This window comes from Plectropomus leopardus, chromosome 18 (assembly GCF_026936395.1).
Source record: "Plectropomus leopardus strain MGB_pleo_1.0 chromosome 18, ASM2693639v1, whole genome shotgun sequence".
Lineage (NCBI taxonomy): Eukaryota > Metazoa > Chordata > Actinopteri > Perciformes > Serranidae > Plectropomus > Plectropomus leopardus.
In genome coordinates this window covers 6,876,996-6,891,726 of record NC_142193.1, presented here as the reverse complement: position 1 = coordinate 6,891,726, position 14,731 = coordinate 6,876,996, and the positions used below count along the sequence as shown (strand labels likewise).

At 41.8% G+C, this 14,731-nt stretch overlaps 1 protein-coding gene across 6 annotated transcripts in view; it reads left to right on the top strand.

Moving 5' to 3' along the window:
- Nucleotides 1-14,731, top strand: part of LOC121956111 (RNA binding protein fox-1 homolog 3-like) — a 575,995-nt gene that overhangs the window by 523,538 nt on the left and 37,726 nt on the right. For 4 of the 6 annotated variants that reach the window (XM_088069452.1, XM_042504223.2, XM_088069454.1 and 1 more), the window contains one exon: nt 5,274-5,576. In XM_088069452.1, coding sequence (XP_087925578.1) covers nt 5,274-5,576 — 303 coding nt within the window. The remainder of the gene's footprint in view (nt 1-5,273; nt 5,577-14,731) is intronic. The other 2 variants (XM_042504225.2, XM_042504226.2) reach the window with 1 other exon arrangement.

Sequence of the window (14,731 nt, the reverse complement as noted above, 5' to 3'; positions counted from 1 at the left end):
TCTCCGCCTCCTTGCTTTTGCCTTGCTGCTTTTTGAAACAGCAACGACATGGTGCTACAACGCTTAAGTAGTTTTCTTTTCTCCAATACTGAGCTCCGGGCTGTTATCCTGTTTGTGTGTCACTTGGCTCCGTCTCAGTCCTTTGCACTTGTTTAAGGCTCAAACCGCAACAGACCTGACACAGATACGCTGGCCTGGGTGCCCCCTGAGAGCGTAACCATTCAGATTTTGACTGACCCGCGTACGAAGGGAACACTCGAAGGCAGATGATGATTTAGCAAGTTTAGTAGAACACGTCATGATGAATGCAGAACTAAGGCATGGAGAAATAACAGAACAGTGTCCAGCATTGCTAGCGAGGAAAGTAAACTAAATCACAGATTTCCCTAAACCAAGCAACTGTCAGATAAATAGCTGGAGAAACTGGAAGCAAAAACTCTCTTACAACTTGCTCATCAGAAATTGCAGACAGAATAAAGCACCCGACAAAATTTAAATTTCATTTCCTAACCACACAGGGATCCACAGAAAACAAGACAAGAATACAGTCAACACCAACTGCTGATCAATGCCACAGTCCAAGTCTACATTCTCTCACAGTGTTTGTTTACATGTTTACACTAGTGTACTGAGTTTTAGTCAAATCCTGGTTTGATCAATCTAGGCATGTGGCACTAACATGGAACACAAAGGAACATGGTTTTCAGTTTTCAAGCTTTTGACTGCATTGATTCATTCCCCAACCACCTTGCCGTCTTTTTTTTTTTTTTTTTTTGTTACCTCAACAGTTTGTGGCAAACCCAATTTGTTCTCCAGCTACTGGAACACTAGTAATGGATGAGAAAAGCAACAATACTATTTATCCGTAGATCTTACCTTTATTTCAACATGTACTTTTTTTTTTGTTTTTGGCTACATTGATCAACTAATACTGCAGGTTGAACTGAGAGCACACCTGTGCATGTTGCATTACTCAGAAACCCTTAAATAGCACTGTATTTGGGCTGCAAAATTTTTAGGCAATATCACGATACATGATATTAATCTCAAAAATCTTCTCTGAACTACTGTAAACTACAAGTATACTAAATAATGAAATAAAATGTTACAATTAAAGTTCTTAATTATTTCTTAATTATTCTTAATTAAAGTTCTTAAAATTAAAGTACTGTTATAGTTGCAGTTGCAATACTGTTATAATAAGGTTTAATAAAGTACTGTCATGATAAAGTAAAGTACTGTTATACTTAAGTTTAATAAATTACTGTTATGATAACGTCAAATAAAGCAGTGTTAAGATAAAGTTAAATGAAGTGCTTTTATGATTAAGTTAATTCACTGTTGTACTAAAGTTAAATAAAGTACAGTTTTAGTAAAGTGAATAAAGTACTGTTATGATAAAATAAAAGTAATGTTATACTAATGTTAAATAAAGTCCTGTAAAGTAAAATAAAGTACTGTTATGATCAAATTAAAGTACTGTTACACTAATGTTAAATAAAATCCTGTTATTATGAAGTTTAATAAAGTACTATTATATCAAGTTCTGTTATGATAGAGTTTAATTAGTACTTAAGTTGAATAAAGCATTGTTATAAGAAACTTAAAATATTGATATGATAAAGTTTTTTAAAAGTACTGTTATGATAAAGTTAAAGTACTGTTGTAGTTAAGTTAAAAAAGTACTGATATAATTCAATTTATTGCAGGACTGTCATGATAAAGGTAACTCACTGTTAAACTATTTTTAAGTAAAGTACTGCCATCAGGGAATTAATCAAAGCTGAACCACTGGTGCTTTTATTCTGAAACAGTGTTTTGCAGCCCTGCAGATACAAAAACATGCCTCACCAGCTCACACAGTATTGTGTCATGTTTTTTTTGCCAATGGCTTAAAAAATGACCCAAAAATTTAGAAATGATGTTTGTGATATGGTCATTTTAAACATCTGACATGATACAAGCCGTGATACATCAAATAAAATCGATAAATTGCACCATCACCCCCACCCCCCCACCCCCCGCCCACACATTGTGTTGGTGTGAGTGTGTTGCTTCAGAAAGTGAAATATTTTGGTTTTATGTAACCTTTATTTATACAGATAATCTCATTGAGATACAGTCTCATTCTCACGAGAGGCTGTACTTGAGAACATACAATATAACGACAATTACTTCCAGACAGACAGATTTATCAGTATAGTACATAGAATATGGTTCAGGAAGTCCAGTATGAAAGCGAATTCAGACCACAAAACACTGCACAGCTGCTTATAATTCTATGAAAGAGGTTTTTACATCTTACCAGGACAGTAATTTTATTCTCAGACTCCACAATTGTGAGGTATGACTTCAGAACGTAATCTACCAGCAATGTATGCTTGCATGGATTTGATCGGCCAAAGAAGTGCATTTCAGGATGAATGCCTCACGGAAAAGGTTGAGTCAGGTTCAACCTATCCGCAGCGTGACCCTGCGTTGTTTTGCCGGAGGCCTCTGCGCCCAGACCTCCGCTCCTAATGAGGAGTCTGTGTTTTTGCCTAAGGTGCCGCAGTATCCCGGATTAAATCAGAATAACCCAGCTAGCATAATGAGAATTCCCCAAACCGGGATAAAGCTTCATTCTGAATTCCAAAACCAGGAATTGATGTTACATGATGATGCTTTCCGAATCATAACCTGGGAATTAGTGAAAACGCACTCCTCCGCAAAAAAACAATCAGGACCACGGGTCCGACAGTGGCTAACAAAAACACATAACTGCAGCTTTGATCTCCTTAATGACACGAACAGTGTTTGATGTACAGTCGAGCGCAGCACCTCTGTGTTTCCGGGCTGCTGAGCTTTCCGTCTCCGCCGGACCGCTGATGCACCGACGCGTTGACGGGTTGCTCGGGCTGGTTAAAAAAGGAGGACACAGGATCTGGTAGTACTTTTCAGCTGTCATACCAGGAGGTGCATCTTTTTTTAGGTAACCAACCCCATTCTCCTTTTAAAATGGGCGCTTAGAAGTTGAAAATTGCCAACATCAAGAGCTTCCTTGAATTAGGATGCCCCGCAATGCAAGTGTGTTATATAATGCCATGACTGGAGGGAGAGGAAAAGTAGAGCACAGGGGTAGAGATTAAAAAAGTTTCTGCATAAAAAGAGAAGGGGTGGGGGGGAGGAAGAGATGAGCATGAAAGGGAAAAGTGAGGGTGGAGGGATTGAGGGAGAGACAGAGGAGATAGAAATACAGTATAATGAAAAAGAGAAGGGGGATTAGGTCAGGCAGGAGCGAGGGTCCACTCCTACAGCGGGAGCAGCCTTGAGGCCCCGCAGGCTGCAGGAAGCTGGTCAATCCCTCTCCTCTCTCAAGGCTTCTCTCTTTTTTCATTTAGATAATGGAGCATTTTCTTAATTGGCAGAGCGCAGTTTAGGCCGAGGTTTGTTTGCCAACACGTCAGAGCAGAATTATTTCCACTACATTTACAGCACAGTGTTGCTCGGCGCTCTCATTAAAACCGCAGCCTCTTCCTGCCCAGATAGAGCTTTCTGTGGAAGTCTGCAGAAAGAGGCCAAACACCACAGCAGCAAAAAAAAAAGGGGGTGGGGGGGTGGGGGGTATAACACATTTATCTCCTATCTCACCATCCCCAGCCAGCTTGTAAAGGAAGAGACAGAAACTTCTCTATCTGTTTACTGTTATTGTTTTTCTCCAATCATAAACCTTTACTTCTGTGTGCCTCATCCTCCTTCTCTCTTATCAAAAGAGTTATGCATTGAGCTTCGCATGATCTGTATCTTTAAATTTGATTGAGGGTATTTGCAGGGGGTGTTATTGGATTTCGGTGTTATTGTCTCACCTTTTTCCCTCTGTGTTTTTAATGTTGGGATGGATATCCGCTCCAGCAGCACTGATCTCACTGTTCTGCTCATTAGTCTTGGATTCGCAGAGCCCGGCGCTTCGCAACAATAAGACATGCACTTCTGTAGTCCGGCTATTACTGAGTTTAACAATGTGCACCAGCCAGAAAAGTCCATTATTTCTGCAGCTCATCATCTCAAGCATCCACACGAGACAAAGGGTCTGTGAAACTGCTTCATTGCAAAGGGCCATCTATCACTTAAGTCAGGAGCAGAGACTAAAAAACATATGTGGTGCAGATACCACGTACTGTGTTTTCTGTAAAAGCATATGGAGGAATGTGAGTTTCCTCAATAACACTTGGATTGGTTTTAAACTTTTTTAATAGACAAACTGTGAGTATTTAAAACAGTAAAACCAAAAGGTGGAATCAAATTATTGGTTTCTTAATCTCTTATAGGAAATGTCCTGATTTTGTTAGTTTTAGACATAATTTCATGTTGCCCAAACTATTTCAGAGCCAGGGATTTTTTTAAATTTTTTTTATGACAACAAAAGTTTCTAGTTATAATGTGAAAATGTCTTGTCAAAACACAAAAATATCTTCTAACAGCGAGAGTTTCTTGTCATAACATGAAAACTTCCAGTCAAAACTTTGTTATAACATGAAAATATAGTATAAAATTTTTTTTTAAAAAAATCATCCTGTTATAACTGTTATAAAAGTGTCTTGCTGTGAAAATAAATTGTAAAAATGTGGAGAAAAAAAAACCCATCTTGTTACAGTAAGAAACCTTTCATGTTCTTACCTTATACTGATTTTTTTTTTCACTGGCCTGGCAGTTTTATGTCTCTGTATATTTGAGATTTCAAAGAGGTGCATTAAAAAATGTGTTAAGTATCCTCATTTTGGCAAAAAAAAAAAAAATCCAAATAACACTGTAGAAACAAAGGCAGGGGTAGCGAGCGAAAGGAGAGCTCATAAAGTGAGGCACAGGTTAATGTTTAAAGTAGGAAATTGGAGCTTGGAGAGGGAGCAGCTGCTGGTTTAACAGACCTGTCATTGGAATCAAAGGCCCTAATCAAAATTTTATCAATTAATTGATCTTTCCTCTTGTGCTTTGCCATGAGTGCAATTGAGATTCCCCCTGACTCTTGCCCCTCCAACAGCGAGCCATGCTCTACAACATAAACTGTGTTCATTAGCTATGATCAAGGAATTCTCTAATCCGAGCTGAGATGTGATATGATGGCTGTTTCCCCCCTGACTTAGTTGGTTTGCAGGACAACTCTCCCCAGTCGCCTTCCCAGCCGCACTGGTGAACTCGCTCGTCTTTCATGCTGCTCGTAGGAATCAAACAATGTACTTGGACTTTAATCACAGCTAAAGTTCTAACGCTTGCCTCCTGTTGTGTGTTTCTCGCAGGGTAACCAAGAGGCCACCAACCCCCCAGAAGCGATGGCCCAGCCGTACACCCCAGCCCAGTACCCACCTCCCCCACAGAATGGCATCCCCGCAGAGTTTGCGGCACCGCACCCGCTCCCAACGCAGGACTACACCGGGCAGAGCCGGGTTCCTGAACACGCCATGACCCTCTATACGCCCACACAGACGCACAGCGAGCCGGCCGGCACTGACAACAGCACGCCAGCCATCACCGCCACCACGACCGCACCGGTCAGTGTCCTTCATCACCTGCAAACACTGTTCTCAACACGCTGTCAGCAAGTAAAATACATTATTATCACTCTTTTACCTTTTCTTTTTTATAATTAAATGTTAACAGCAATTCAACATTGCGAAATTGTGATTTCTGATATTTTTACCATTAAAAGGATAGTTTAGATCTTTTTGAAGTGGGGTTGTAGGAGTTGCTTGTCCATAGTCTGTATTATTACATACAATGCATGGCAGTCAGTGCGCTCCCAAGTTGGAGAAGCAGGCTGGAGAACCGCCACGGAGCTAAGCAATGTACTGCAGCGGATGGGGGCAGCAGTAAAATGTTTTTTAGCCACCAAAATTAACAATAACAGTTTAAGTGTATGCTATATTAAGAATATTTTCACGGCTTTACCTTGATACAGACAGCCCAAGTCGCTGGTCTACCAGCGCCTCAATCAGTGAGGGTTTTTTTTGTGTGTGTGTGTTGTTGTGTGACTTTGGTGAATCCAAACTTACCGTTTTAAGTCAAACAATAACAAAAACAAACCAACTGATCAAGGGAGCGTCAGATCAGGAGCTCCTTAGTTCAGCGATGTTAAATCACTGTTTTTCTCAATGCAGTCTGGTGGCTTTAAAGAGATTATAACGGCTTTAGTTCCCCTTTTAAATTGTTGTGAGGCCAAAGTAAAGAGGTGAAAATTGTTCTAATCATAGCGTACATTAAACTGATTTTTTTAGGTGTTATATTATATTAGTTGGGGCTTTTTTTAGGTGGCTTAAATTAGTTTTTTTGCTGACCCTTATAAAACGCAGTACATTACTGAACTTCAGTGGCAGTACTCCTGCCTGCTTCTCCAAACTGGGGGCTTGCCATCTACTGTATGTAATACACAGACTATGGAAAATGACATTATACCACCCCGCTTCAAAAGATGTGAACTATCCCTTTAAAGGTATACTATGCAGGATTGTAGATTACAATATGTAAAAAAAAGCTGGCCAGCGAAAGCAAAAGTAAAAACCAGCTGCAGATCCACTCTCATTTTCGCCCTCTCATTTTTGCGTTTTTTATGTGGTGTCTCTTGAATGCCTGCTGCTTACAGTCTGGTACCTGGTCACTACTTTTTATAAAGGCCTGACCTCACCAGAGCACTCTGGGGGCACATTCCCATAAATGTTGTAAACACAGAAACAAGAGGAAAATAAGAAAATCCAGGCAAAGGGCAGAGTGTCTGCAGATAAATACACCACCACACACTTCTGGTGGGTCACAAGTGATGATTGAGAGAGATTACTTCAATTTGAGTCAAAGCATTTTTAAGGTAAATCCTGCATGGTATATCTTCATCAAAAGAGAGAAACGTCAACATGATGGTGGCTTCTATATCACACCACTTTACCAGTTTGACACTAAAGCTAAGTTTTACCATTTATTGCTACTTGTTTCCCCTCCCTGACTGTTGTTTCACATAGGAAAGTCTTTTTTTTTTATCGTTTTTCACTCTTTCCATTGTCTGCCATTTCCTGAAGCCTGAAAGCTACAGCAAAATCTGTGCTGGAAGAAATCTGCACTCTTCCTTTATTTGTGCCATAAAGCAACATTTCTCTGTGTTGTACAGAAACACAGAACATTCCCAGATTTGCCCTAAATTCAACTCGGTTGCACACAGCATTCAAAGCACCTTGGAGGATACATACAGTATCATGCCATCGGTTTAATACTGAAAGTATATAGCCTTAATACTCCCACAAAATTAAAATGATCAATGAATTAATAATGATTACACCATCAATTATACATTGCATAAATTATAATATTATGCAGTTATACATGATTTTAACCAAGGTATGTCAAAAAAAGGCTGCAGATGCAAATGTGTTCCCTGCATTTTATTATAATATGCTGTATATTTAAATGTATAATTATAGCTCCATAATGTTTACCCAGAGTTCCATTTGGAAACTTCCCAGTTATGCTTGTAATGTTGTGATGGAGTACATCAAAGCCCCCACCCTAGATATATATACCATAAAAAGTGATTTTCTTTTTTTTTTTCTTTCAGTTGACAGTTCAGATGTTCCCGGCATCACAAACACACAAAAAATGACCTTTCTTAGTAAAAGTATGGGTTGAGAGTAAAAGTAATACAGTGAGTGAGTTTAACAGCACTAATCATTAGTAAGCAGCCGAAGACTTTGATGTCATGGCAGTGCTTTGTGCTTGACGTGGGAGGTGAATTTGGTTGAAAATATGCTCATAAAATGAAAGTGCATTTCTGAAGAGCCATTTGGGGCTCTCTAAAAAACATGTAAGCCCGCGCTGTTTTATTTATTTGCGTGAAGGAGATGTGACATGCTGTAGACATGAATGATTCAGGATCTTTCAAACGAGGACACGCCCTTCTCCCCTGATCTTTTCAGTCAGTTAGAGGAGCAGAAGAGAGACGCAACTTTTCTCAACCGGCCAACTTCAGTTCAGTCATATCGGCTGATTATTTCTAACTGCATCCAAATGTTTGAGACATTCCTTCAAACTTAACCCATTCAGATCCCCCGTCCATTCCAATGAACATGACTTTTTGAGTTGATTGATTTTCTAACAATACAATCAGCTTTAAATGCATTCTTTTGATTATATTTACAGAATATTCATTTTGGAGGTTGTCCACATACCGTTTTTAGGAGAAATTTTATAAATGGAGGATATTTTGATTCACAATGATAAAAACAATAAAAATATATGTGTAATGTGTTTAAACACATCATTTTATTCATTTATATGAGTTAAGGATCTAGCGTTACAATATTTTTTTTGTGTTTGGTAAATAATTGGGTTCTGAACGGGTTAAGACATTATCGTCTGCGTAGCTGTGCCAGCACCTGATTATACTCTCATTTTCCCCTCACCATGAGATTGCAGATGTTTAAAATATTGGCAGTCCTAGTGGAAAAACAAACCCCTGGCAATGCTGCATGTGGAGATACACAGCTTGGGACTGAGTGAAATTCTAAATTATATATTATACATTTCATTCTTGTGTACTGATACTCTGATATGAAATACCTTGACCTGGGATTTACCTTCACAAGAGGCAGATGCAGATAAAAGGGAGGAAGACTTAGCTGCAAACTTTGGAGACGTGTCTAGAAAGACGGATAATGCTGGCAGAGATGAAAAAAATAAGACCTTCAGACCTTCTTTTCTCCTTTAGCATGAAAACACCTGCTGGGAGAGGTCGCAGCGAGGCCACAGCCCTCCTGAGAGAGATCTGGGTCACTCATAAAGAGCATTGTTAATAACTCCATTTGCCGAGCTCCACAATTACCGCGTGGCTACGGACATTTGGTGGCGGAAAAGTGCTTATACGGCAGAAGCGGAGCCATTGCACCGCATGGTGTATTACCGTCAGCCTGTAATGTAGCAATGTTTGATTTGAAGATTTGTGTGACGCTCTCCAACTGCTCCGTGGTTATGCGCTGCACTTACAGTAATGGCTGACACACAAGAGAGTTTAAAGTGAGGAGAGACTTGGCAGGAGGTTCAGCCTCCTCCTCCTTCCTCCCCCCGACACTGTACACCACTCCTCTGCTCGCTATCTCTCACTGCCTCCTCTCTCCCTCTCTCTCCATTTCGCATTTGATTTCATTTCATCTGCTCACCCGCTGTGAAGAAAGCCCAGAGATGGTGGCCATGGAGAGATGAGAGCTTGCCTTGCTTTTCCTTCATGCTTCTCCTCTCTTGCGCCGTCCCTGCTTTCCTCCATCGTCATTCTCTGCATCCACGCTCTCCCACACTTCCACCCATCTTTTCTCAGGGAGGACAGAGGGATGAGATTAGTGGGGTGTAAACAGAGAGTCTAATCCTCAGGGGCCGCTGGTGTAGTGTCGCCCACCGCTGAGTTCCCCAGCTTTAATGACAGACCCAGCCTGTTTGCTCTGGGTGCCACAGACGGGCCCTGGTGCCTTTGATTAGGGCACCCTGCAGAAACACAGATTGAGGGAGCAGATCAGCTACTCACTGCGACTCCCCCCTCCTCCCTAGGCTCGACTCTGCTGTGCTCAGCTCCTCTACCCCACGAAGACGCTTTACTCTGCACATCTTCTCGACTTAAAGACTTAAAAAGAGTCAAGAGAGAGTGAAAATTCAGTGAAACGTATGGATTCTGTGCGAATTCCCCGCAGAGAACGGGGAGTGTGTATGTTTTAATGAGGCGTGGGGACTCTCTTTGCTTCTCCTCTCTGTTTTCTGTCTGTGTCTACCAGTCCCTTGTCTATACTGGGAAGGTGGCGTTGTCCAGAGCCAGACCTCTGGGACCTCGCTCTGTGCCATGTTCAAACAAGCGGACTTGAAAGCAGGCGACTTGAGGAAGAGAGGCAGCCCCCAACTTTTTCTCCAAATCCTTAGAGATGAGGGTAGCAGAGGGCTGCCAGGGAGCTCTGCTGGAGAAAAAAAAATAGAAAAAAAACTGAGCTCGTTATCTGGCTCAGTTCAAATAGTCTGAGGTTTGGTTGAATTTCATGAGTAATCATTCTCTTTTCAGATAACAAATTAAGGCAGTGGCGTTAGGGCAGCACTCAATTCCAGATTTTTCACAGCCCGTGTCAGCGGCATGAAGACTTTCCAAAGGGTATTCTGGGGGACTGTGATAACATAGACGCACACACACGCGAACACACAAGGGCATGCAGAAAAACACGGGCGAGCACATGCAAACATTCATACATCCACGCGCACACACTCTGTCCTCTCTCTCGTGGGCTGTGTGCAAGGGATTGAAACTCCACCAGGGTGTAGCTTTCAGAGGCGGTGCTGATGGCAGCATGCAGGCGGCCATTAAAAAGAGGATGACTGTGTTATCTGGAGGTGGGAGGAGCCAGTGATATTCCACCGCTGTAAATTCCCATTTTATAGATGTAGATACCTGCAATGCTCCTCAACATAAAAACTCTCCTGGCAAATTTAAAGGAAGCTGGTGTTATTCTGTATTTCTCTCCTTGTCAACAAATCCCATGAAAAGACTAAACTAACAAGGTGTTTTTCCATCTCTAAAATTTTTCTGACTTCTCTACCCTCTAAATCTTTAAAAACAGCTCACAAAGTTTCAATTTAATAAAAAAAAAGACTCTTTTGGAAAACCTGCTCACTGTAGTGTTTATCAAACAAACTGGGAAAAATAGTGCATTTTTCAGGGACTATTTTCAGTGGCGGATTAATCTACATTTAGTGCTCTAATGAGTATTTGTGGCAGCGGGACGGTGTATGTAGAAGTGCGTCCAAATAAACTGAAGTGTGTGTGTTCATGGTAATGAAGAAACATGTCAGCCAGTGCAACAGTGTGGCTTATTGATGTGTTTTTGGGCAACTATTGAGCTTTATGGCACAGAGGAAGAAGTTATATCAGGCTTTGATACACACAAGATACTTGTTAGTAAGGTTGTTGCCTTGTTAGGTCTTTCAGTGGGATCTGTTGACTATAAAAACAACTATAGAACACCAGTATTAAAGTGTTACAGATACTATAGGTTGATGATAGTCCATTAATTTTAACTGTTTCATGTTTCTTTCAGTGAAATCATTCTCAGCCACAAATAAGAGCCTGTCATTGATTGTTGCAGTTGGGACCAGGCCCCCAGGAAGGCCACCAAGCTTTTAAGACAATATATCATAGTGGCCAAAAGTAAAACTACACCGTCGTCTGTCACATGATGCCATAGGGCCCAAAAACACTTTTCCCTATAGACATAAAGTTGTCTGTATATCAGTGGATACATTGTTTTGAGCGTCGAAACCCCTGTAAAATTACTCATTTCACGAACAGGATTTGATCCATTAAGTCCAATAAGATTTTGAAAGTCTAGAAGAGATGTAAGATGGAATCATTTTAACCCAATTCAAGTGAGCAGAGCGCTAAACCGGAAGTCAGCATTCAGCTGCTGAAAGTCTCTAGTGCGCATTTTCTGTGGGCCCCATAATGCGAAAGATCCAGATAAATACATACCCCTGTAATGGAGCATTTTTGACTTTACGAAGCACTGAACAACTTCCATAGGAATAAACAGAGGCCTGCCAGCACACAGCTCTGAACATGGAGGTGTCTGAGCCGGCGGCTAGCAACTACAGCTACAGCGCTGACAGAGCCAACAGTGTTTAGCAGGGGACAAGCAGTAATTGCTGCATTAGCACTGTGCAGAACGCTGGTGATTAGATAGACAATGGGATACATACACAGGGACTCACATGCACATGTAGCTGGACAGTCCACCACAAAAACAAAAACAAAAAACAGAGAAGCTCAGATTACAACACAAACATAACGGTAGCACTACTTCATTCTCTGTTCAGCATGCCATTACTCCACTATGCCTCTGCAAAGCAAATAGTGGTTTGCTGCTATATTAATGCTCTGAATATTGTAAAGAGCTCCTTTAAGATCACTAATGCTTCTTACTGTAATGCACCCGTAATTGACTTCTCTTTCTTTTTATTTCTGTCCACACTTTTAATCAAAGAAACAGATATTTTCAAATACAGTTATTAATCTTTTGTACTGACGACTAAAGTGGGAGAGTTTAATGTCCATCCAAGCCATATTGGTGCTCCAACTGTCAATCTCCTAAAATTGTCTACACAGATAGTGTTACAGTTCAGTGCTGTCACCAGAACGCCCAAAATAACTCTTCTACCTTTCTACATTTTATATGAATCAGGGGGAGGAGGGTGGAGGCGGCCCTTCCACTCCACACACCCCACTCTCTCGGGTGATGGAGAGGATATATTTGCTGCTTCTTTAGAAAAAGAAAACAAACATTGGAGGGCCGGGAGAGGAAAATAATGAATTAAAACTCAGGCATTATAATTCTTGTGAGCGAAGACTCAGTATCCCCCCCTATTTAATCGGATGTAATCTACCTGCTTGGCAGCATTCCAATCAGATAGTTTCAATTATGCTCTTGTAATGCCACTCTGTGAGGAGGGGGAAAGTGCTGAGCAGAGCACTTTGCAGGCGATTTGCAAATAACAGCAAGGGAGTCTTTTAGAGAAATGACTGAACAGGAAGCTGGAGAGTTGCTGGAGTTGACAGCTCTCTCACTCTCTGGTTTGCTGGCTTTTGGCGGTGACGGCGTGTTTTGCATCCCACCTCCTCCTCCTCCCCGTGACAGCAGCTGTCGGGACAGTAAAGTGCCACTGAAGGTGGCCTCCTATGGTAATACGGAGGTAATTATTTTCCACTGCAAAACCACCATCTCACAACCAGGCAGGCAGGTTGGAGCCACAGGAGCGGCGCGCGGAGGCAGGCATCCCGGATCTCAGTGACACTCCAAGTTATTGAGTTAGTAGGATGCAGTCTGGTGTGCTCGGGAGTCAGCAATTCAGTATTTGTGTTCTCCGTATGTGTATTTGCCCCCGATGTCAGCGTGCTGCCGGCCTGTCTGAGCACCGAGTGAAAGTTAATCTGGATGTTTGCAAACACGCGACTGCGCTCGCCATGATAAAAAGCCAGACAGACAGAGCTGGAGGACAGCGGTGCTCAGTAGTCTGGCAACATACGCTAAAGGTCGATAGTGTCATGTGTGACCGATGAAACAGATTGACCCGCAGGGCTCTGGTACCTTGTCACCCTCCACGGTCCCAGCATCTGTCTGCAATGTGTCACCCCCGGGGCCCAACATGGCTACTCAGGCTATTAACCTCCAGCGCGCGAGGACACGGCCGAGTTAAGACCCCTCCGCCCGTCTCTCTCAGTCACAAATCCACTCCTTACCAGCCGGCCGGCCAGCTCGGTGCATTTTCCGGCTGCTGTGTCCTTCGCCACTTGTTACCCTCTGGTCCGGAAGCCGTCAAGCCCAGGCGGGACTTAGGATGCCGCCACCAACCTGCCCTACCTGGATGGCTGCAGGGGAGACAAAGTGGGACCTTGAATCAAACAACTGTCACTGTTAACAATGTATGTCACCATCCCGGAATGGGCCATAAAAACCAAATAAATGACGGCCATTACAGTGGAGATTGTGATTATGATAATGAGAATAATAAAGGCGATCATCATTACGATCATGATGATAATGATAATACTGTGATGATGAATTATAATGAATAAATCCCTACCCCATTTCCTAAATGGTGGGAAATGTATCACTAAGAGTGGCCTGCAGCCGTGTGACAGCCTCCGAGCGGGGCGAGGGTTATCAGTGTGTGCGCGTGTGCGTGTGTCATTTGAACCGTTTGTACTCCGGCAACAACCTACTCCCTTTTCACGTCTGTATCTCAGTACAAGATTGTGTCTGTGTATGTGACTTCCCCAGCAAGTGTATAGTGTGTTTGCCATGCTCCAAGAGCACTTCCCAGGAGACCTTGCAGTTTACATATCACATTCAAACAGCTTTTGTGCTCAATATCTGCCACTTCCACTCTCTCGTTTCTCAGCCTCCCCTCCACTATGTGTTTCTCAATTTAGTCCCTTTCTGAGTCACCCGCACTAAATCAGGGTTCATTTTTGTTCATTTTAATCATCGTAGAATGGAGGCTGTTCCCGCCAAAAAGACAACAACACTGTCTGTTTGTTCAAATGCGACAAACAACCTTGATGTTGTCTTGATGAGTGACCTCCTGTGGTCATGCAAGTAATTTCTGTCCTCTCAGAAGCGTTAGAAGTAGATTAGGTTTTTTGTATGACTATGACACCACTTCTTTGCAACTCACTTCCTGTCTCTGACCAACAGTTAACATTTATACTTTTTAACCATGACATAGTTTGCTTTATCTGCGGAGAAATGCCAGTTTGTGGTTTTTACATGCTGATCTTTCTTGACAAACAGTGGTTTGTCTGTGTGCTCAGGGCTTCTGTGTAGTGTACAGATACAATTGGTACATACAGACTTCAGTATAGGTCTCACGCAACACTGTACCAAACCTAGCAACTTTACTGTGATAACAAGACCACTAGACTCGGCTGTTGTTTGGCTAAAAATAGCAAGTTGTTGCTTATCCATTGTATTTATGTATGGATTAGCAATGTCAGTTTTTTGCTAATTTTGCTTTAGATAGACGGACACCCATTAACTGGTAACTTACAGGTTGATTTTTAAGAAAAAGAAAAAAGAATTCACCTAATGACATGAGATACAAGAGGCCTCTCATTTTATTCAGGTGCTCCATCAACTCACTGAGCTTTAATAACACATGTCAAAGTGCTATCCATTTAAAGTTAGTGATTTTTCTT